The 24745-nt window shown below is 45.5% G+C and overlaps 1 protein-coding gene across 3 annotated transcripts in view; it reads right to left on the bottom strand.

Moving 5' to 3' along the window:
* The window catches only part of LOC147902124 (uncharacterized), a 90344-nt gene that overhangs the window by 57449 nt on the left and 8150 nt on the right, over nt 1-24745 (bottom strand). For all 3 annotated transcript variants that reach the window (XM_087374803.1, XM_087374801.1, XM_087374802.1), the window contains one exon: nt 4290-4331. In XM_087374803.1, the coding sequence (XP_087230929.1) occupies nt 4290-4331 (42 nt within the window). The remainder of the gene's footprint in view (nt 1-4289; nt 4332-24745) is intronic.

Below are 24745 nucleotides of genomic sequence, written 5' to 3'. Positions count from 1 at the left end.
ATGGGATTGTTTCTTTTTGGGTATGTGGGATTTGATCAAAGGTTATGGCAAATGCTACCTGGGTGACTTACACCGAAAAATGGGTTATGCAAAGGGTCAAAGTCAGCAGTTTACAACTGTTGTGCAGCAAGGTCCATTGTCCCTGAATCAGCAATCTACCTTTCTTTCAATGCTGCCCTCCATTATTTTGCTGAGAATGATCAAAGGAAGTTAAGCAAATGGCAGGTACGTTCTCGTCAAAAAGCCAAGCAAGATACCGGCTGCTCTTCCAAGGCTTTTTCAAAAATCTTGCATACCTTCCAACAGATGCATTCCTTGCATCAGGTGCTGCATCCAAATGGCTCGTGGACGATGAATAAGCAACAGCTTCATGAGCTGGTCCAGCATGTTGTTTTGTTTTCAGCCTCTCTTCCATTACCTATAGATCTTGATGCTAGAAATGTATTTCTTCGCCATGTTCAATCAATTCTCTCTTAGAATGAGGCATGTTTGTTGGAGTTGCCATTTACTGATCAAGAGTTGAAAGGGGCATTCCCTAGGTTGGGACACTCAAAATCCCCAAGCTGTGATGGCCCCACCGTTGAGTTTTTTGTTGAATTCTGGGATCAATTGAGCCCTGTTCTGTTTTGTAGATCAATGGCCCTTGGCTATCTGGCACTATGCCTTCATTGTGGACAAAGGGATTGCCAGATATGCCTTTATCGTGGAAAAAGGGATTGCTGCATATAATCCCCAAAAGCCATTATGCAAATCTTTGTCAAACTGGCAGCCAATCACTTTGATGCCCGTGGTATATAAGCTGATTTCTAAAATGTTGGTATTATGAATATCACATTTCCTATATTATACGGGGTTGCACCCTGCCCAGTATGGTTTTGTGCCCCGCAGACAAATCATGGATTGTTCACATTGCAAATGCTTACATTGGCATTGAATATGCCAAATATACACATTGATGTTTTAATCATGGAATTGGATATTGAAAAAGCATTTGACACTGCTAGATTGGATTTCATTGTAGATGTCATGCGGTGGCTGGGCTTTGGACCCAAAATGCAAAAAGTAGTTTACTGGCTTTATGAGAATGGCACGGCCTCTTCCCTCTTATCTGATGCCCTCTCCTCTCCATGGACCTTGGAATGCTCTGTTTGTCAAGGCTGTCCTCTCAGTGCTTTGCTTTTTGCCATTGCTACTCATCCACTGTTGATGCATATGCAGGCCTTAGTTTCGCAGCAGTGTTTAAATGGCATTGATTTTTCTAGAGGTGTTCCTTTTGTCAGCCATGCCTATGCAAATCACTTTCTTCTTTCTAAGAAATGTCCGGCATCTCATGGAGGCACTTGAATTGTTTGGTCTTGTAGTTGGGTTGAAAGTGAATTTCACTGAATCCAAACCCCTGCCTTTGCATGAGTGTGACTGGCATCGCCTTTTGTGGCCTGGCCTCGTGCTGCCACCTGATCAAATAGTGTGTCATTTGGACTACCCCATCGAATGGCATATTTTTTTGCCACAAGAGAGACATTGGGTATTATAAAAGCTCTTTCATAAGATAGACTATTGAACAATGTCTGCTTGGCCACTACATGTTCGTCTCTGGATAGTGCATCCATTCTCATGGCATATGTACAGTTTCATTTGCCACTTATTTCTTGGTCGTTTTCGGATATTAAGAATTTATGTCCAAGATTATAGAATGTCTTTGGCGCACACAAACAGACAGTAAGGTGCTCCGACTCCTCTAATACAATTATGCTTGTTCGCCCAAGAAGCATGGGGGTTTGGATACTTTAAACATTCATACTCATGCATTATCTCGCACTTGCTTACCTTTTTGGAGCAACGCCAACCATGGGCAGTTAAGCCTTCATGTCTCCATTGAATCTCTTCGTACATATGCCTTCCGCCATTGGATTCTTGCTATATTAGATGTTTTTTTTGGACATTTACATGGTTGTATTCCTGGGTGTTCCGCCTGTAGAGCATTCATTGGAGCCGTGTCTTTGCTCCCCCCTTAACTCTTCTTTGCTCCCCCTTTAGCTCTTCTTCAGCCTAGAAAGGCTTATTTCTTGCATTGTTTGGGTATTTCTACAATCAATGATGTGGTGGATGACCAGGGTTTCACACTCTCCTTTTCTCAAGCCAAGAGATAATTTTGTTTGGATTTGCATCACAGGTCTATTTGGCGCATTCTCACCACCATGCTGAAACCGTTTCAGCATGTCCCCTACCTATTTACTAGTCTTTCTCTAGTGATTGAAGATTAATTTTTTTTCGTGAAAGAGACTTCTATTAAGTATGAAAAAAACCTGCGTGAGCAAGCTCAATGCAGAAATACATCATTCAAGGCATGAGAAAAAACACTCTAGAAGAGTAAATTAAAAACTCAAAAAGAGCTGGAGAGAAACCAAGGTTGAGGCTGAAAATGCCACATCAATCCTGATGTAGTCTCTGAGAAAAAGGGGGAGCCCCTCCATTCTGTAAGTAAAATCACCCTCCTGGCAGAGGCTGCCTGGGAGGACCCCTGCATGCTCACCCAACTAGCCATGAGAGTGTGAATGGTATCAGCCCAAAAACTGTGGCCAAAGTATGAGAAGGGTGGACCTGTGATCCATCTAAGGCCTCTGTCCATCTGGCCCTCTAGATTTGCCAAGCAGTAATACTAGCTAGTATCTCTCAAGCAGAATCCACATCAGCATATACTGGTCTATATCGGGAGAGAGGCACATCCTCCAGAGAGCAAGGCTCAACTAGGTGTCGTCGAATAGAAATGGCCCTAGAAGCACCCTATCACTCATAGAAAATTTGAGATCTTGACAACAAGAGCTAAGCCACTGATCCCCAAGTCATGAAGAAATGAAAGGGAATAAAAGTGTTGAGAATCCTAGCAGCCCCTATCCAAATGACTCTTGCATGTCTGCAATCCCATAAGCAATGATGTATCGACTCCTCTGCAGACGAGCACCTCGGACAACTGGAGTCTGCTCCAACCCTAGATCTCAGCCTATTCATTGCAATCCCTCCATGTATAGAAAGCCAAAAAGTAAAGTCATCCTTCTATTTCTTCGGGATTTCCTGAGCCTTCCCCAAAAGACTCTTTGCAAATCAGTTGATACATGATAACCCTCCCAATAAGGGGCTCTAGAAGGTCTCCAACCTCTACAACTGATCTTAAACCTTATGGCATTACTGACCGTGTAACCAAAAAAAGAAAGACTCCTCTCTTGGTTCCTGCAACAATCCATTCCCACTCTCTGGGGTCCCACTAAAGATACTTTATGGGGCTTCTCCATAGAGCCAGAACCTCCATGAAGAGAGATGAGGGCTCAGATCTATATGCCAAGCAAAGTCCTTGCCCAGTTCTACAAAGCCTATGATCCTGACAGGCTGAAAAGGCATGCCCAAAAGAATATCATGTGAGGAAATAGAAAGCCTACCACCTGACTGTGCATCAAAGACCAAGGCATCCTCGTGTGCCCCTAAGAAAGCAATGACCTGAAGAGTAATACCTGTCCTCGAGATTTGATCGAGGTGTTACAGGTTATTCTCCCTTCAGCAGTGGGTTTTCCTGTGGCGCTATTTGGTATATGCATTACCAATGGGCTCTTTGTTGGCTGCCACGCATATAGCTTCTTCGACTTGCCCTTCCTATTCACATCCGAGGGAGACGGTTTTGCATCTGCTCTAGACCTGCCCTACTACTCATGATTTTCTTCCGAGACTAGGGACTTATTTTGATGCTCGTTTTCTTAGGATTTCTTTTGGCAAGTGGTTTGGTTGTTTGGTAAATATGCCTCTTCATTAGACTATGTCCAGTTCTTCTATTGGTGTCACTACTCGTCTTTGTGGTCTTTATATCGTGCCCGTAACATTCGTTTGTATGGGCACTCTTCAACGAATGTTTAGCATTTCTTTTGTTCCTCCCTGCATCAGTCTCTTCAAGATGCGCATTCTCTTGGAGATCTTCTGGAAGTGTTCTACCGCTCTGGGACAGCTATGAATGTACATTCTTCTAAATGAGATACTGCTTTCCATAAAATTATCAACACCAATGATTGTTATATAAATCATTGGGACAACAGACATAGTTAAAAATAAAATATTCGACGGTCTTCGGAGCACAGTTTCAAAAAATGAGCTGACAAATATCGCTCTGGCATATTCAAGCACAGCAATATGTGGTGATTTATATGAAGCTAAGTCATCTTTCTATACATGAATTCCAAGATAATATACAGCTCAATGATCTGTAAAAAATAGAGCAACGATGCCATAAAGGAACATAAACTTACGCTTCATATTCGCCTACAAACATATCTTTTGCATGAAATGATCTGAAAAAAAGAAAAAATTATCTTAAAACCACCAAATAATCTGAAAAAAGGTAAGAATCATCTTAAAACCACCAAATAATAATGTTTAATTGATCAAAATAATTTATGCATCAAAAGCAAGGCCTTTTCAAATGTCCACACTGATGGTGTGTCTCCCAGCAAACTAGGATCATTTTGAGATATAGGAAATAAAGCGCCTTTATGATAGATACTTGCTGATAATGATATGAACAGCTTGAAAGAATAAAATTTAACATTTTTCATGCTATATGTATCCATGAGTGTGTATCTCCAAGCATCATTAAAATGCAAATAAAAGCCTTTATAATCCTTTCTGCATTATTTTAAGTATCTAGATTACATACTAGACATAACAGTGGTACAACACAATCCATTGTTATCTTTTGTTGGGGTAATTTCGTAGCCAAGGTGTGTAGGAAGTTAGGAACTAGGCCTAGAGTCCTATTGTGATTGTCTCTAAGTGTGTTGACTGTGCATGTGCCCTTAGGTGGTCACTTGCCCACCTGTCTAGATTAGATTAGGTTTGATTTGATTCGTGAGTAACCTCATCTGTGAGGTAGATGTGTGGTTGAAGATAAGGCCAACCAGCCTACAAAATGGCACTTGTACTTGCATCTCAAATCAATCAATCTCTATTGTGCTTTGTGCCCATCTATCTCCATCATGTGATTGTTGCTTCACTCTCCATCTTCTCCACCATGCTCCAACAAGTGGTATCAGAGCCTAGATAGCCTCTCCATGCTTTCACCTTTTGAAGCTCCAATGGCTCTTCTCTCCTTGTGCGTAGCCTTCCTTTCTTCCTAATATTCTCTTGCTACTGCTGCGCTTCTGGTCGTACGTCCTCCTCAGTTGTTTGCTCCTAGTCTACACCTGAATGATGAGTTTAACCTAGAGAGAGAGGGCCTTGCTTGTGGGTGTGCCCACCCAGTGAGTAAGGCTAGTGTAGATGAGTGAGGGCCTGTGTTGTGGCTGTGCCCCCCCCCCCCCCCCCCCCCCCGTGAGGGTAGTCTAGGCTATGCTAGTCGCGCTCTGTTTGCTGTAGGCTGCAGGCAATGGCAGCCTGATCAGTGCTGAGGGGCAAGAGGAGAGGCTCCCCCTTAGGGCTGTCCTTGAGGCCTTTCTAGGGCTGTGTGGAGGCGGGGCAGTTAGCTATGGAGGCGCCTAGGGAGTGGCCCTGAGCAGCCCCTTGTAGGGCTGCTACCAGGACCTTTTATACGGCAAAGGTGGGTCGGCCCACCCCCTCTTGAGTCAGCCATGTAGGCCTGTTGGGTCAGCCACCTTGCAGGCTGGTCAGCCAGCCTGCCCTACCCGACTAGGGAGGGGCTGGGGGGCTATATATAGGGCCCCCCCTCAGCCCTCTTCGTATCATCTCTTGGTGCAGCTTTGCTACTTCAGTTCACTGCCTTGTGGAGCAGCATAGCTCTATGTTGTACGAAACGTTTCCATGCAGGAAACGTGGTAGTTTTGAAACATTTCTGAAACCCCACTTGAGTTGATAGGAAACCGCAGGGGTAGGCTGAATAACGTATATTTCTGCTCACATACAGAAACTAGCAATCAAACAAAACATGCACCATATAAGCTAGACGTGTGCGCAAGGCAAGCAATTGGATTCTTGGAGGGCATGGAGCAGATGATCCTTGAATATGCGATTCATATAATGCATTGACAAATTAGTCGTGACCCATGTAGATCGTCTACTCCGAGTCTTGTGTTACTTCTAAAGCCTTCGCTATGCACCCACCATGATAATGCAAGAGCCTGCCATCATCTCTTGTCAATATCTGCCCTTGTTGGCTTTCTTCTGGCGCACTTGTAGATTAGGTGTTTCTAAAACGTTTCCAAGTTTCGGAAACGCCACAATTTTGGAAACGTTAGGAAACAGGGTTTCCCAACTTTTTTGGATGTTTCCTGCAACTAAGGCATAGCTAGCCCTGTTGAGCAGCTCTAGGGCAGGATAGTAGAGTAGTTCATCCACTCCCTTGTGCTGCTGGTCATTGTGGTTGTTGAGCTGTTAGGTTGAGCTCTCAAGCAGCCTGTTTGTTCAGAGGTTTTCCCCCAGTTGTAGCGGGGTTTTCTCCAGAGATCACTTGCAGTTCTCTTGTGCCTTTCTCTCCGAGACCAGCCCCACCCAGGCAAAGTACACTCAGAGACTTCTTCATTGCCAGCACCTCAGCTAGTTTTATGCCCTCCCCGCCATCAAAAACCCCTGGCGCCACCACCACCTTATCACACACAGGCATTGCCACACTCTAGTGGTGTGATTTTGGACCGAGCCATCGCCATATCCAGGTCACAGAGGCCCAGGCCCCCAAGACCCCGTGCCTGGCACCCATATCTTCATCGGATCTGTGCCATCATTGCCAAACACCAGAAACGTGTGGCACCGAGTTATGAGATCCTAGAGCTGCCCATGATTGGGATTTTTGACATAAGAAGAGTGCAACCTTTTATTGATTAGCTTTCTGCCTATGCTAATCAATTGGTACTTTTAGTAAATACTTGCTTGGTATTTCATTAGTTTTGGGTCACTTGCAGTCCCTCTGACTGTAAGTACCTTTAGTAGCTCTCAGCCTTCAGCTTATTTATTTTGTTGTTCTCTTTGATGAGACAACACTAGCAGATGTATCAACTGTTTTAGTCTCATAGGCCGTTTGGCCTTTTAGAGATGTTAATATATATCTATCTATCTCCTCAGTGTGGTGTGTGTGTGAGGCATGCTCTCTCTCAAAAAGCTAGGAAGCTACTTAAAAGAGATTTTGGAACATCGCAACAAGGTCCTGGTTCTAGCTCACAAGCTAGCCCAACAAGTACTCACTACATGATAAGTATGTAAGATTTTTTCTCACTGGATGTAAGGGATCACTATTAGTTAATGTTGGGGTAAAGGCACATTGCCACCCTTTAAAATGTTATGACACCTATGACTGTCTTAAGACAGTCATAAAGTGAAAGCCTAATCCTAATAAAACCTATGAGTTTGTGGTGTGGCTCAACACATTTTCACACACCCACACTTCTTGTGTCCCCCTCTCTCTGTCTCCTTTGTTCCACTCCCTCTCTCTTTCCCTCACAAGTGGTATCAGAGCCTCTACCTCTCCCTCTCATTTTCACTCTACCCCTCCCTCTACCCCTTCCTCTCCCCTCGGGCCTCGTGCCCTCAGCAGCGGCAGCAGCGAGCAGCGCGCACGCAGCACGCAGGAGCAGGTCGCGCGCGGGCAGCCACAGTTGCAACAGCAGCTAGCTGTTGCTAGCTGCGCACCGCACAGCACCGGCGGCCGCAGCCAGCGCGCGCAGCGCGCGGCTGCGTGCAGCTCGTCAACCGACTGCAAGGCAGCAACCGCGACAGGTACGGCCATCCGTACCGGCTGTACGGACGCCGTACAGGCAGCCGTACCGTACGGACGTGGCCATACGGACGCCGCGACAAGCAGGTATAGGGCGAAATTTTTTTTTTGGGGATTCGTGCCCTCGCAGGTACAAGGTACAGCAGGTACAGGGTACAGCAGGTACCCTGCGCAGGTACAGGAGGTACAGCAGGCACAGAAATTTTGTTGTGGGGAAGAAGGAAAAAGAGAGCACTCTGCTCTGCATTCCCTGAATTTTTCAGTTCTAAAACTGTGTGTTTGAGGTACAGCAAGTACACTCGTGTCCCTCGTGCTTGAGGTGACTAGTGCCACAGTGTGTGGTGGTTGCACAGTTATTTTGTTTCGGGAAGGTCAGATGCCTTGATTTTGCAGAGGGCTTTTATGCTTTTGCTGAGTGCAAATCTCAGTTTTCGGGTGACAATTTCAAAGGGCTTTTGCTTGGAAGTGTATGCAGTGTATGCCTTGAGGCAGTGTGGAGCCAGGGTGCCCACATTGGTCTTGTTTCCGCAATGTACTCAGTGACATTTCTTGCAGGTCACATTCTGTGTACGACACTTTGAAAATCTCAGTTGAGCCACGCTTGGCCAGGGCGCATCGAGTTTACTCCGTCCCTAACTGTCCATCGTTGACAGTGCTCAAAAGATTTTCTCTTCAGTGTTTGTACGTTGGGATCTGTATTGTTACTGTGTACACAGGGCCGTTTATGCATTACATTGTCAGGTGAAAGTGCAAGGAGAGCGCTGTATTTTGTATGCTACCTCAGTGTTGAGGTGTTTTCCACTTGGTACAGGTGTCAAATCAAGGGGCTTTTGCCCAGATTTTTGCTTGTGAGCACTTGAGTTACTGTTTGAGAACTTCAGATGCCTTTTATCCCCTTGGCAGAAGGGTGATAGTTTGGGATTTGTCCCATACTTCGTTGCAGGTTTTGTGACAAGCTGAGGTGTTTGGAGCCTTTTTCAGTGAACAAAACAGTGTATGACAAGTGGTTTATGCATATAAAATCAGTGCAATACCTCATCTGAGGTGGGAGAAGTGATCAGGACATCAGTGTTTTGTGTTTCGTCAGATGATGATGCACTGATAAAGCACTTGTGGAACAGCTGCAGCATTCTGTAGTTACTGTTTTATGCCTATTTGAGCACGGTACAGTGTGTCAGAAGGTACAGTGATTGGAGGGAAAATTTTCTGTTTTGCTGCAGATTTTTTGACAGTAAAAAACAGCACTATTGTGAGTGCTCCTGGCTCTTGATAGAGCAGCTTTTCTGAGAAATCAGAATTTTATTTAGTCATTTTTTGACTTACAGGGAGTCAGGCACTTTCCTTATCTGATATGGCATCAGGGGGAAGTGAATCTTCAATACTGAACATAAAGAAATTGGAAGGGGCACACAATTATGCATTATGGGCAGAACAGTGTTTGAATGTACTTCTGCTAAAGAAGATTTCTAAGCCCATAAGGGTGAAGGGTGTCAAGCCATCTGGGATGGCAGATGATGAGTGGGAGGAGCTTGATTTGTCCGCAAGGGCTGCTATCATGCTTACTCTCACTGATTCTCTTGTGTTCAATGTTCAGGCTGAAAAGACCTCTTATGGCCTATGGCAGAGGCTAGAAGAGTTGTATGCCCAAAAGAGCTCAGCCAGTAAGGTTTATTGGTTGAAGAAGCTTGTTGACCTTCGCATGAAGGAAGGTACAGCTATGACCTCACACTTGAGTGAGTTCAATGCCATCTTTACACAGCTTATCGCACAGGGATTGAACCTTGATGAGGAGTTCAAGCTGCAGCTCTCTGGCCGTGCGTCCTGAAGAACTCCCTGCACATCCGGTCACCCTTTTCTTGTTGTGTACCCTCCCTGAGAGTTGGGACACTTTCAAGACCACTCTGTCAAATTCAAATGTCACTCTTATGTATGCTGATGTGGAGAGCTCTCTTCTCATGGAGGAGATGAGCAGGAAGAATAATATGGGCAGCAAGTCTTCCAATGCTTTGCAGGTACAGGAAAGAGGTAGGACTCAGCAGAAGGGGAGATCTGCTGGCAAGTCCAAATCCCGCAGTCAGTCCCGTGGCAAAAAGGATATTGAATGCTTTTACTGTGGCAAGAAGGGACATGTGAAGTCTAAGTGCTTCAATTTTATACGGGATCAGAAAGCCAAGAAGGCTGAGACAAAGGATGCAGGCAGTGGAAGCAAAGGCAAAGGCAAGGCCAAGGCAGATGACTTGGATGCAGTGAATGTTGCAGCAGAGGACAGTGACAGTGACAGACATGATGTATTATGTTCTTCTGCTGTAATTGCACATACATTGGTTATTGATGGCCATGACATGCACACCTGGCTCTTGGATTCAGGTGCTTCTTTTCATGTTACTCCTCATAGGGAGTGGTTCACTTCCTACACAGGTACTCATGGAGTTGTTCACCTTGGGACCAACTATGCATGTCAGATTGCAGGGATTGGCAGTATACAGATAGTATTCCCTGATGGACGCATATTTATACTTAATGGTGTTCGCCATGTGCCGCAAATCAAGAAAAATCTGATTAGCACTGGCTTGTTAGATGACAGTGGTTACCACACCACATTTGGGGATTCCAAATGGGTGATTACTGATGGCCAGGTTGTAGTGGCTGAGGGTTATAAGAGTGATACCTTGTACCCTCTTTATGTTTCCAGTGCAGGTAATCATGTTGTTGCCATAACCGAGCTGCCAAAGGTTTCATTGTGGCATAGCCGGTTGGGACACATGTCCGTTAAAGGAATGCAAGAACTGTCACGTTTGGGTTATCTGCCGTCTCTTTCATTTTCAGATTTGCCTACTTGTGATCATTGCATTTTTGGAAAGCATTCTATGACTCCTCATAAGAGGAGAACTCCCCAGAATACCCTAAGTCTACCTCCCCACGCTCTCCAGATGAGGAGGTTACTTTTACAACACTCCCTCTCACCAACACATCTCGTCCCGATCCCAATACGTCAATGAAGACACTCCATTGGCTTCCATCTTGAAACCCTCTGGAACAATCTAGTGTCGATCTCAATTCCTGGCTTTTCATCCAGTGGCTCCTACTCCAGTAGGTCCGGTCCTGTCAAAGCAAACCACCCTGATACACATGTCCATCCAAGGTAGCACCTCATGGCACCACCACAAAAAGTAACACCCTCTCTCACCAACACATCTCGTCCCGATCCCAATACGTTGATGAAGATGGAGCGCCCCAGTGGCTTCCATCTTGAAACCCTCTGGAACAATCTGGTGTCGATCTCGATACATGGCTTTCATGCAGTGGCTCCTACTCGAGCAGGTCCACTCCTGTCAAAGCAAACCACCTTGGTACACAGGTCCATCCAAAGTAGCAACCGATGGCGCCACCACATACAATCACGTACCCACCTTCGAACTTGAGCAATCCAGGTACCAGCATCCTCCAGGATTTTCCCAGCTATCCCCCTCATAATGCGTGACCAGCCTGGGGTCCTCAGGCACCATGCTCTCAAGGTCTGTTCCAACCCGTCCTCCATCTAGCAAGGTCTGCAACCAATTAACAATTCCCATACACCTGCTTGAACCGTCGTAGCGGAAGACTAATAAGCGTCCCAAGAATTACACACGAAAGCGTTCAACTACGGAATCCAAAACTTCTTAAAGCCAGCATATAGATAATGCTCCACAAGAGATATAGAACCAACAAATATATATTTCCGGCCACCGGGACACAATACAAAATAAGTCCTTAGTCCCACCAAATCGTGGTCCTCTGTCCTTACACCAAAAGGTATCGTCCTACTACCTCTATGGCACTTCTAGATCCCTTAGCCTGCTTGCTTCCCGATGAGCTTCTGTAGACTTATTACCTGTGCCGACAAACAAACCTCCAAGCTATCCTTCTAGACAGCTACTTGTGAGGCAGTGAATGCCTAGAAGACTTGACCTCCTTGTAGCGCTGATGTGCTGCCAATGGTGAGGCCCAAGCTTCTCCTAATCCTTGTACCTTGATCCATGTACATTGCTGTCCTGGATGACAGCCAATGGTGTAACCCTTCCCAGAGCTTTTTGTCCGCAGGTCCTTGCCACCTCTCTCGATCTTCTGTAAGCCCTTCTGGCTGGCTGTGTACTGCCCCAATCTGCTCCCTGGAAGCTGCCACACTAGGATGGATTATGAGGCCGCAAAAGCCCCCTTTTATAGGGGAAGTCCTCCTCCAAAACAGGCGGCCCAGTAGAGGTAATCTGGCCGGCCCAACGGCCACGTTGCAGGCTGCCACTGGCCAAGGCAACCTGTTCTAGGCCCTATACCAGGCCCAAGGCCACCTCCAAATAGGTGCAATCTCTGTCCCTCTGTCCCGCCCTGTCCTTGGTCATATCCAGCCTCTGGTACACCTGCCCATGCTCAGTACTGCGTTGGAAAACAGTCTATGCAGGTCCATACCACGGCTTTCCTGTCCCGGGCCATTCTTGAGCATTCTCTTGCCTTGGAACCTTTGCCCTAGACCCATGTCTGCTGCTGCAGAGGGCCCTACAGTTGTTGATGCCATCACCTCTGTTCCGTACAGATCTGGACCTCCAAAGAGACCCCGTACTGCCACATAAGCCTCTGCTTGTACTGCCCACATGGCAGCCTGTTTGCTGCCCATGTGGCCGCCCCATATTTCTATTCTTTGCTGTGAGCTTGCTGCCCACATGGCAGCCTAGATGCTGCCCATGTGGCAGCCCCCTCTTCATGCTTTTCCCTGTGGGTATGCTGCCCACATGGCAACCAAAGTGTTGCCCATGTGGCAACTCTAACCCTTAGTCCACCTCCCCGTCTCCACATATGGGGGCTTACAAATGGGGAGGTGACTTTTCCAACAGATCTCGAGCTTTCCTTCTCCTCAAACTGGAACTATGGAATTGTCTCTGATGTAGATGTTGCTTGATTTCCACCAAAGGTCTTTGAACATCCTAGAGGATGGTGATTCCCACAGGTGATGAAAGAGGAGTAGAATGCTGAATATTTGGAACACAAATGTGACAACAACGTGACGGCCATGTCCTATGAAGAGATCTCCTTGCCTGCTTGGAGTACCTCCTGCTGAAGTGCATGCAATTTGTTGATATGTTCTCGCATGGTTGTTGACTTTGCCGGGTTCAACACTCACATCTGGACTTCCAAGAAGGCTCGCTCCATCGGGAAAACCCTGTTGTAGAGGGACTCTAGATGCTCCCAAATCCCCTTTACCAGCATCATGCGCTTGACATGGTTGATTACCTAATGAGTACAATCAAGAAAAATAAAAGAGCGAACATGAGCATTTACCCAATCCCACAACTGGGCCAATGTCGTTGCCTCATTCTGCTCAAGAATGCCAAGGTGCTCCAAACTTGAATCTGACCATACTATTCCAACAAGGATCAAGTTAGCCAGATTGGATAACTGCAGGACTGATTACATCATGACTTTCCATACTCCGTATTTGTTGCCATCCAACTGATGGTCTACAAGAAATGTGGGAGGAACAAGGATCTTTACTAGTTTCTCAGCGATCTCCATCAGACCTGCCATCTCCATCTTGTGAAAGGGAGGGTAGGTGGAAAAGAAGAGAAGCTAGGGTAGGTGGAAAAGAAGAGAAGGGAGAGTGGATGGGAAGGAAGAAAGAGAGGACGAGCTGCTATGTCGCCTCCTTCAACGAATCTTAGACTCCCTTTCTATCAACACCTGTAATACACCTTCTACAACACGTAACCTTCTTCCTGCACCTTCAGAATTCCTTTGTCAATGGTTCTCCTTTTGCCCGATCTAGCCACGCCTTCAAAAATCAGCAGCAACCTCCGTCAACCCCATACACTCTCCTCATCCAACGCTTGACATGACCTTGTGCTCTGGTACCGTGTTAAAAGCAGCAGAATATGCAAACAGAGAATAGAGAGCAGACATGTGAACCGAGGCAGCAGAAAAAAGTGATTGCAAAGAGATGGGACTGTGCAGCAAATGTCAAGGAAAACTATGCCTTATGAATGAGAAAACCTCCACGGAACTGGTACAACTGCAAGGCTAGAAACTGTGCACACAACTGTCCAAGATCCGTTGGAGACTACGCAAAAGATTGCCTAAGAACTTTGGAGAACTAGAGACCGTATATATAGGAACCAGGTCTGCTGACCTGGCCAACTGAGCTGACCAGGTCTGGTCGGATGTCCCAGCCTGGTCTGTTCGAATTAGCCCAACCTGCCGGCTGACCTGACCCTGGTCAAGGTCGCAAAACAGCCCCTAATCGGCCTTTGACTAGCCTCAAACCACACCCTAAATGTGGCCTCTAATCCTAGCATTGTGCCCTACCTAAACCCCCATCTAATTTGCAGAAACACACTGAGAAAGGACACATATGCTACATCTCTTTGGGTGAGCACACCCACACAGAAGCCCTCACTCGCTAGTACAGATAAGAGACAGTAACAGATGCATCCCAACCCCTTGACTGAGGAGCAAGAGACGACATTGAAGATATCCTAGTGTCACGGGGGCGTGAAATTCTAGGTACTTTAATGTACTACAAGACCGTGACAACTTTGGTTTTAAAAGTCCAAGCGTGGGCTTAATAATGTGTAATTAAACGCGGCATGGTGCCTAGCACATAAGCGTAATTAATCCCTAGGCCCAAAGGCATTCCAAGGAATTAAAAGAGTGGTTGTTGGGAAATGATGACGTGGCATTTTTAATGGGCCCCCTAGAGGGCCATGTACCTTCAGTGGCCCCCCTAGAGTTCCAGGTGGCTCTAGTGCCTTCTACATGCTCCTTTGCCATTCCTGGACCTTCCTGGGCCTTCTAAACTTCACATGTGTGGTTTTCTCTCTCATCTCCTCCCTTTGTTGAGATTTTGGACTGGTTTTTCAGCCTCCTTCAGCTGAATTCCGTTTTTCTTCATAACTCCTCACCCGTTTGGATTCCTCGACTTCCGTTTGGCCCGATGGCTTCCCCTCTGCCTCCCCTTCGTAGTGATATGCTTTTCCCTCCGTGCGTTTGGTAGAACGGGCAGAGCTGAGCACTTCTTTTGCTGGTCGAATTTGCAAAAGTGGCTTTTTCTGGACCTTTTTTCTTCTACCGTCTCCTGGGCCTCTCCTCTTGCAAAGCTACAGCTTTCTGTTGAATTTCGAGTGGTTCGACGCGCTGGTTGACTGGTTTTTCTCAGTTTTGGAGGACTTTCCGGCGATGAAACTTCTCCAAAACCTTCTCAATGCATTCCTCTCTGAAGCACGCTTCTTTTGAGCCCAAGAACTCCCACTTCTTCGCGACAGAAGTGCTTCTTTTCGCATTTTTCAGTGGAATTCTTGCTGGTCGGCTCTTGTAAATGCTCTTTCTTCATGCCTTTGCACTCCTCTTTGGCTGAGAATGCAATTGGGCATTGGCTACTATGTCCTCTTGGCGATTGAGGACTTAGTTCGAGTTTTCAGGGCTTGGTGAGTTGTGATTTTGCTACTGCAATTTCTTTTTGCCATAAGCTATTGGTTGGCCTCGTGTGCTGCCTCTTTCTTGGCTCACAGGTGCCCAGGCAGTGCTACATGAGTCATTCCTTGGTTGGGTACTTTGCTGATTTTATTTTGGAGCTTTGAAAAGCTTTGTGAATGCCATCTGGAAACCACTCAAAGAGAGTCCAGCTGGGGTGCAGTGTGATTGCATCTGGACAGCCAATGGAATTGCACTCGGAAAAGAGAATGCCTTTGGGTTGAGCCTTCGGGTTAAGTGCACTTATGTGATGGTGTTCTATGCTTGAAAGCCTTGCGAAGGCTTAGTGAATTGGGGCTGCGTGCTCAGTTGCAGGGAAGGTCTCCCAGATGCAACTTGTAATCATTTCACTGTGAAATATAAAGAAATACCGAAAGGGGCGCCACGGTGTTTGGGGCCAATCAGGTGCACTTGTCTATGTCTGTTGAGCAGGGGCATTCTAGCCTCCATCCCTTTTTCAGTGGTTTTATTTGTGAACAAATGGGTAAATGCCAAATGGTGATCATGCAATGGTTAATGGTTGTGATATATGCTTTGTGAGCTGTAAATAAGTGCTGAAGTGATTAAAGGTTTAGTTCCACTGCCCTCTGAGTGATTAGAGGCCGGTTTCATTGCCTAGAGAGGCTTCCGTTTGCAAGAGGAAGCGGAGTTGCTTCTCTCTCTCACAAAACGGGGCGAGTCACAAGAGAGGGAGGAAGTAGACTCATTAGATTCAGCTAACAATAAGGAGTCCAATGAGGACTCATCAAACAACCAAGCTCCCAAGAGAATACCCAACCGAGGACTGATTCAACGAGTTTTTCAAGAAGGTGCACAGGATGGCCGGTGCCTATCATCGGGAGAACCAATTGACTAAGGATATGGAAAGAGTCCTATTTCGGGATGTTTGATCACTAGCTACCAAGGTTGAGACAGTCCTCTAATAGCGGCAAGCAGCTACTACAAGTCAGCGAACAGTATGTAGGGAAGCTCCAAGAAGTCGCTGCACTCCTCAACTCCCAGGCTAGACAGTCCTCGAGCCAAGCCGACAAGCAAAAATTCAAGGCAGCCAATACAAGGCTGCATACCAGAAGAAAGTTGCTCATGTATAGTTTCTAGAGGATCAATTGACCTACAGTAATGAGACAATCAGCACATGGGAGTGTTAAAGTGAGTCTTGTTCAATCCTCAAGATTCAAAAACGTCATGTTGTATAACGACGCCGCATGTGACACTTGATTGGAAAATGCTTGCGTGTGGGTGAGATGTGGAGATTCAGTGCGAGTTCGATGGAGGTGTGTGCTCGAAAGGAGATACTGGGAAGAGAGTACTGGAAATAGGATCGAAAGAGTTTGAGTGTCAAGTTCAAGTGTGCGGTTGCGAAGCAGATGGGAGATCTTCCAATTCTTGACTTTATATCCTATCGAGACAATTGATCTCTAATACTTCTTCAATATAATGAAATATCTTATGGAATGTTTCTGTTTCTATTTCTGAGCATTTGTGGTTGTGAAGGTTTTCACATTTTGGGGTATGAATGCTTATATGATTGTTCACAGTTTAAGTGTATTTCATCGAATGTGTGATGTGATTCTCCCGTTGTTGAACCAGTGTGTTGAAGGAGCACCCTATAATTGGGAATGTGAGAAGCTGCTGTTACCATAGATCAGATCTACGTGGTGAGAAAAAGTCTTGGAAGGCAATACCTAACATAGAGCGACAGTCGTTCGGCACATGCTGAGCTGAAATTGAGTATAGAATCAGCCTACCTGGTGAGTTCATCCCTCGAATCTTACACCATTGAAGAAGAGCCAAGCTTAGATGTAGAAGACTTAGTGAACACAAACTCACATCGAGAAACCTCCCTTGGTTGGGGCCAAGTTTCTCGACACGAGATGGGTACAAAATTTGGCGGTAAAAAAGTCATTTCTCCACACGCGATGGGAGGAAACTTTGATAGTGGGGTGAAGCTCTCTTTAGCAAGGAGAGAGCTTTGGTGGTGAAATATGTTGATTTGGCAATGGCCTGGTTCATTAGCTCAGGCTAGTGCTTTCACAAGGGGTGCATAGGGCAGCTGAGGTGTTTTCTTTAGGCAGTCTCAGATGGCATACAAAAAACCCGGGCCAAGGTCTCTTGGAAGACAATATTCCTCCCCAAGTAGAGGGAGGCCTGGATATTATTGCTCTAGCAATGCAAAGCAGAGCCATGTTAAGGAAACTCACAATGAATGGGTTGCCACTAATGTGGAACCTGATAGGATTGTGGCAACATCTCTCAAATAGTCTCATCTAAGCCACCCCTAGAGCAAAGATGAGTTTGAGCTAAAGCCCCTGACTTGGCACCCAGACATCCAATACCAAGGGGGTCCTATGTTGGGGAAATGCACACACATTGGGTGGGCACCATGGACCGGTAGGCCAGCCAGATCCCTGGAGGTATGGAGTTGGCAACCCCACCAGCCCAAGGAGAGGCTACACGCACTCATCCACCTAGGAGGGGCCAGCAATAGGATGAAGGAGATTGAGGAGGCCATCCCAGAGACATGGCGGAAGGGGCTTGACCAAACCCTAGATGCCACAAGCACTCCGCACTGCTTTGGGCAATTTTCTAGGACAGAAGTTCCTCTTAGAGTCTTCTACCTACAGCAAGACCACAATGAGCAACAAGCCCTACCAAAATTTCTTCAAGTCTAAGTTGAAGTGGATTACTTCAGTTGGAGTCATAGCAACAGGACAATGACCTGGGGATGATGGGGCCTTAGGCTCTGTAGAGTGGCAAAGGATCAGAGTAGTTGGCCATTTGGTGTAGACTGGGACCGTCGACCCCAAGCCTTTTCTCTCCGGATAGGATCACTCTAGGTGGTGCTTCTGGTTATGGGGGGGCAAACCCTTGCATGAGGTGCATGGGATTCTGACATCCTTTTACACATTGTGTTATATACAAGGGCACCCATAATCAGCTTGAATGCCCACATGTACAATGTTTTGAAATAAACTTGGTTTGATATTTTTGTTTTGTTCCATATCTTTTCCACCTCAAAGATCCATTGATCGTTTTTGACATGTCAAGTAGTTGATTAGAGCTAGTCTCTCCCGCCTATGTCAAAGGCTTCTTGCATTCTTTGTTATTCCATAGTTATAGGGAAATGCATACTAGAGGATCTTGGAATGTTTCATACATTCTAGAAGTCTCCACATTCACAAATTCCATTGGGAACACAACAATGGGAACACATTCCAGACGCTCCCGAAAATTGGGAATGCGTTTTTAAAAAAATTGGCATGGGCATGCCCAAACTTCTGGTGCTCATAGTTTTCTGTCTTGGTTTTCAGGAGTTGCTATTTGACATTTGGGTTGGCATTTTGGGCCTTGGTTTAAAGGGCTTAGTCTTGGCCTCTACAAGCTCTTTTTTTTTTTAATGCACTTGGATAAGTGACCCTTGACTTTACGTTATCATGTCTATGTATTATGTAATATGATCATTGATCATTGATTATTGATAAAAATGATTGTAACTATTATCATTGAAAACATTGAAACAAGCTCTTTTTTTTTGTAATACACTTGGATAAGTGACTCTTGACTTTATGTTATCATGTCTATGTATTATGTAATATGATCATTGATCATTAATTATTGGTTTACAAAAATTAGCAAAAATGAATCAAAATGATGTTATGTTTTCAAAACCTAGGATTCTCTATTTTGTATTCATCGTAAAGATGTTGGCATCATATAAATCTATGATAATAGTATTCTCGTTCTCATTCCCATTTGTCTTCTCAACATTTCTATTCCTGTTTTTGTTCTTGTTCCCAATGCTACGTCATTGGATGATGTGACATTGAAGTGACGGTCCCATTCCGTTCCCCTTTTTTTTAGAATCTTCCACTTCATTGTTCCCATTCTCGTTTCCTTGTTACTATGGTTATGTCAAGTTATACATCGACATTGTGACATGTTTTGCGTGTGTGCGTACGCACGCGCGCGCATGCGTGCATGTTGCTTGTGAGCCCATCAGATTGACAATACTACCTTTTTTTCGATCTTGTAATTGCTTCCCCCTTCTTTTAGGGGGCCGCAAATTGTAATATAAATATAACTGGATTTCAAAAAAAAATAAAGTGTGTGTGTGTGGGGGGGGGGTCTGTGTATGTGTGTGTGTGTGAGTCGGTGTGGAGGACACGAGGTCGGTGGTGAGGTCGTGAGGGTTGCAGCTCAGCCTCCCTGAGTCCCCGTACAGGTCCGTGTCAGGACTTCGTTCAGTTCTTCCCCTTGTCCGTACAGCTGTACGGACGCCGTACGTCTGTACGGACACCGTACAGACAACGCTCTTCTTCCCGGTGAAGCCTCGCCATATCTGCTCGTCTTTTCCCGTTCCTCCCGTACAACTTGCATCGACTTTTTCCTTGCCTTCCGTCCTGCTCCGTACAATCTGCCCTGCTGTTCTGCGTCAGCAGCCCCTTCCCTTTCTGTATTCTGTACAGCTTCTGCGTATTTTCTCGCCTTCCGTACGATTCAACCCCCATAGTCCTTCTTCCGTACATCCGTACAATCTGTACCTTCCTTACAGTCCGTACAGCTTGCATTTCCATCTCGTTCACTGTCCGTACAGTTCTGCTCTGCTTCCGCCTCTTCATCAATCCCACCCTGTTTTCCTTCATGGAAGATCAGTTCAAAAGCTACTCTCGCAAGGAGTCTTCCCGGGACTCCAAAAGACAGCAAGTTGATTTCTCTTCTGCAGATTCTGTAGATGCTCACTATGTTTTTGACATGCTCAAAGATGAATTTCATCACAGCCGGAAGGAGTGGGCCAAACCTCCCCCAGCCATCAAATATAAGTTGAAGCTGCCTTTATTGGTTGCTCCTCTTCGAAAGTTCTCTCAGCAAGCAGTTATCATTTTTTTCCCAGGAAAGTTACCTTCAGCCAATGATGTGGCCCAGTGGGTTCAGGCACTGTTGGGAGGCTGCTTTGTTGAAGGAGTATATTTTGCTTCTAAGGGTTTTTATGAAGTGCATTTTTCGGATGCCTCATATCGTCAGCAGATACTGGAGATGTCGCCCTTATTCTATGGCAGACAAATGGTGCATGTCATGCCATGGTCGCCAAATAAGGATTACCACAGCCTCATTCGACATCACTGCCCTGTATGGGTTGAGGTAGTGGATTTCCCGGACTATATGAGGGCTGAGTTACCAAGTTTGGCAGCCACTTTGAGGCAAGTTGTATGCCCACCCCGCCCTTCAGGTAATCGCAATCGCTTTTGTATTCTTTGGGATACAGATCACCCAACCCCTCCTTCCATTGCAGTTGAAGTGGAGGATGTTTCCCTCGATGAAAAATACTTTGATTTGAAATGGGGATTTTTTGCAGGTGCTTGTTTCACATGCCATAAGTTTGGCCACCTAGCTTCACAGTGTCTTGCAGTTTTGCATCAGCTCCCACCTACAGCTATTGCTCCAAAAAATACTCCTTCCCCTACTTATACTCTGGGGTCTAAGGCTATGCCTACCAAACTGGGTGATGTTGCATCCAAATCTGTCCCTTCCAAAGAAAATGTGGTTCAGGTTTCAGCTAAGCAAAAGGATAAGGGAAAGGGCAAAATTTCAGAATCTCATGCCTCTACCCAGGGTGCCTGGCAGCAACCCAAAAAGGTATTCGCTCTCAAACCACGTCCGTTACAATCTCGCCATTGGGATGCTTCAACTTCTACCCCTGGTCAGAACTCTACCCCTGCTGACAGCCTTGCTTCTCAACTGTGGGTTGAGGTGTTAAAAAGGGGCATCCCGGTATGTGACAATGATGAGGATCATAGAGCTAATGATCCAGGAGGCCAGGTGGATGTTGATGTCATGGCTGAGGCCTGACAGCTTATATTTTACTCTGCTTTTTGGTTTGACTGTACATATCTTCTATGTCTACTTCAATTACTTGCATTACATACAATGTTCAGGGTCTTTGTAATGTCAATAAGTGGAGACTTTTCTGGCATTATGTACATAGAATGCATCCCGATGTGATCTCTTTACAGGAACACAATCAACACTTCTTGGCTGGTCAGCAAGGCCACTATGCTGGTTATGATATTTTTTATGCTGGTACAATGCACTTTTCGGGGGTTTGCATGCTGGTCAAACATGATATGCAGCCCACTGTTGCTTACAATGACCCTCAGGGTCGATGGATGGCGATCAGGTGCATCTGGCAGGCTGATCTCTATGAAATAGCATCTGTTTATGCTTCACAAACCTCTATGTCTAGAGCTCAAATGTGGGACTCCCTTAAACAATATCCATGGCTGTCCAATGCTTTTTTGTGTGGAGACTTCAACAACTCGCCTGCCACTCAAGATAATACAACTCATCGTTCTCACATGATCCCCACTGAGCTCCAACATTGGGAAGATATGCTCTCATCCCTGCATGCAGAAGATTTATGGCTCTCAACAAGGGACAGAGATATGGGTTATACATATCATCACAATGCCTTTACTCATTACTGGGCTCGACTTGACAGATGGTATTTGTTGCATGATGCTCAGCAGTATGCTGATTTTACATGTACACTTTGGGTTGATCATTCCCTCTTGCTCTCTAATCATTTTCCAGTATGCTTGACATTATCAATAGCACGTTTGATAGATGATATGCCTTTCTTTGGTCGTCGCCTGCTCCATGTTAATAGTGCTTATTTGCTTCATCAACAATTTCAGAACATGGTGAGAGTGACTGTCTGTCCCCTCCTCTTACATGCTCAGGAGGATATGGATTTTGCTTGGATCAGCCTTGCTCATCGCTTACAGACTGTTATTCAAGATTATGGACGGAGTTACATGGGAAACCTCAGGCTCAAGCTGAAATGGGCTCAATCTCACAAGCAGCAAATGGATGCAATCAGTTCTCATAGGCAGCTTACCTCTTCTGAGCAGGATTCTTGTGCTTATGCGGTTCATATCATCCACCAAAATGATCTTCGCAAATTAAAGAAATGGCAAATCCGAGCTCGCATGAAACCCCTTTTGGATAAGGGCTGTTCCTCCAAAGCCTTCTTTAAAAGTCTTCATGCAGATAGGCGAAAGGAGGATATTTGCAGGATCAAGACAGATGATGGCACTTGGACCACTTCCAAATCAGAATTGGAATCGCTATGTTCTAGTCATTTCCAGCATCTCCTTTCTCTTCAGCCTGATCATCTGATGCAGGTGGATACAGCTAGGTCTCAATTTCTTATGCATGTTTAGCCCATTTTGTCTCGGGAACAGGCTTATGCATTGGAGCAGCCTTTTATGCTTAGTGAACTGGATGATGCTTTGAGTCATCTACGCAAAAGCAGCTCTCCTGGTTGGGATGGATTGATTGTCGAATTTTTCCGCGCATTTTGGGGTGATCTCAAAAACACTCTTCTTCTAATGATCAATCATGCTTGGGCAGAACAATCTCTTCCCCCATCCTGGAAACATGGCCTAGTCAAATTGATCCCCAAAAAAAGCTTGTGTGAGACGATGGCTGATTGGAGGCCTATATCTCTCATGCCTGTTATTTACAAACTCATTGCTAAAATGATTGTCCTCAGAGTTCGATTCTTTTTGCAAGCAGGACTTCATCCTAGACAGTATGGGTTTGTCCCCAAAAGGCAGATCACTGACAATATCTCTAATGCTTTGCTTGCGATCGAGTATGCCAAATATTCTAAACAAGACGTTCTCATTCTGCAAGTAGACATTGCGAAAGCAGTCCACTGGGATTTTCTCTCTCAGACTATGCATAAATTGGGATTTGGCCCTCGACTCGTCCATATCATATACTGGCTCTATTCTCAGGCCACAGCGCAGTGCTTGCTTGGTGGTGGGTTGTCAAGAACCTGGACTATGACCCGCTCAGTGAGACAGGGTTGCCCTCTTAGTTCTTTACTGTATGCCATTGCTACCCATCCGCTACTGTTGCATATGGACTATCTTGCAGATACAGGACAGCTTCATGGCTTGCAAATTCCAGGGGCACAGTCTTTTCTTGCACAGGCATATGCTGATGATTCATACTTTATGCCCAGGAATTCTCAAAGTGACCTTTCTTACTTGATGCATACACTGAATGACTTTGGCATAGCTGCTGGACTGCAAATCAATTTTCAGAAATCGAAACTTCTAGCTTTGAAAGAAGCTGATTGGCATGCACTTCTCTGGCCAGGTCACATTATCTCTTCCCACACTATTGTGAGGCATTTAGGCTACCCCATTGGCTGGAATATTACTCCGCAACAACAGCTCAAATGGGTGCTTCAAAAGATCAACAAGAAGCTGGAATACTGGCATTTGTCCACTTGGCCTTTACATGTTCGACTTCGGATAGTACAGTCCATCATTATGGCATATGTGCAATTTTATTTGCCTCTTCTTCCCTGGTCTTTCAAGCATTTGGCTTCCTATATGTCTCAGGCTATGGAGATATTTTGGAAAAGCAAATCTCATAAAAAGGCTTTGCGACTACTACCTATGCAATCTATTTGTTCACCTAAGACTCATGGGGGGCTGAATATTCTCAATCTCCAGGTTCATATGTTGGCAAGAAAAAGCACTATGATTGCTGATTTTTTTCAGCAAAAACAGGCATGGGCTATTATGTTAGCAGCAATGTGTGGAAACATGGCGTCTCATGCATATGGGCATTGAATTACAGATCACTGGGAAGCAGTCATGACCACATTTCAGGGTCCTGGTTGCCCTGTTTCTAATGCTTTTATTCATGATTGGAAGAGAATTCTCTCATATGCAAAATGGACAGGTGCTTCTTCTCATCATGGTAATTCTCTTCGTTTGGAAAGCATCCATTGGAGCAAGATGTTTGAATCGCCTCTCGCTTTACAGGCACCTATTAAAGCATACAATCTCATGAAATTGGGCATAAGATTTGTTGGCGATGTTGTGGATCAACAAGGTTGTATGCTTTCATTTCCACAAGCTTGCAGGACATTCTCCTTGGGTCTACATCATAGGTCCATTTGGAGAACTCTTTCAACTATGTTGCAGCCATTTGTTCCGGTCCCTCCACTGTTTGTACAGGACAGATTACTGGACTGGAAATTGACTTCCTTACCTCCTGCTTCTCATACGCTCTCAATGCACAATCTGACCTGCCAACACTCTTTGGAACTTGGATAGGCCTTTATCTTGGTGGCAATCATGACTCATGAAAATCTGGAAAGCCAAATTGCCATTAAAACAAAGGCTTTTCTTTTGGAGATGTATAGCGGGAGCTTTTTCCATTGGGGTGAAATTGGCAGCACGCCGCATTGCTTCCCCTTCCTGCCCCCGTTGCTCTCATCACCGCGAGACAGTTCCTCACCTACTATGGTCTTGCCCACACTCTCGCATATTGATCACTCATGTTTCCCATTTGCTGCGGCTTCGGTTTCCCTCTATCAGATTTGGGAAACTCTTCTAAATGTTTGGATGCCTCTCATCTCAGATGTCTCCATTCCTCCTCTTCTTTCACTGGACTCGCTTTTGGGTACTATGGACCATTTGGACACAGAGACTGCATTCCAGGATGGGTCAACAGTTTCCTCAGGCATAT

This window comes from Dipteris shenzhenensis, chromosome 5 (genome assembly GCF_047967505.1).
Source record: "Dipteris shenzhenensis isolate YYH24624 ecotype China chromosome 5, Dip_SZ_1.0, whole genome shotgun sequence".
NCBI classification, from domain to species: Eukaryota; Viridiplantae; Streptophyta; class Polypodiopsida; order Gleicheniales; family Dipteridaceae; genus Dipteris; species Dipteris shenzhenensis.
The sequence above is the reverse complement of the archived record's forward strand: the minus strand, read 5'-3'. Positions and strand labels throughout refer to the sequence as shown.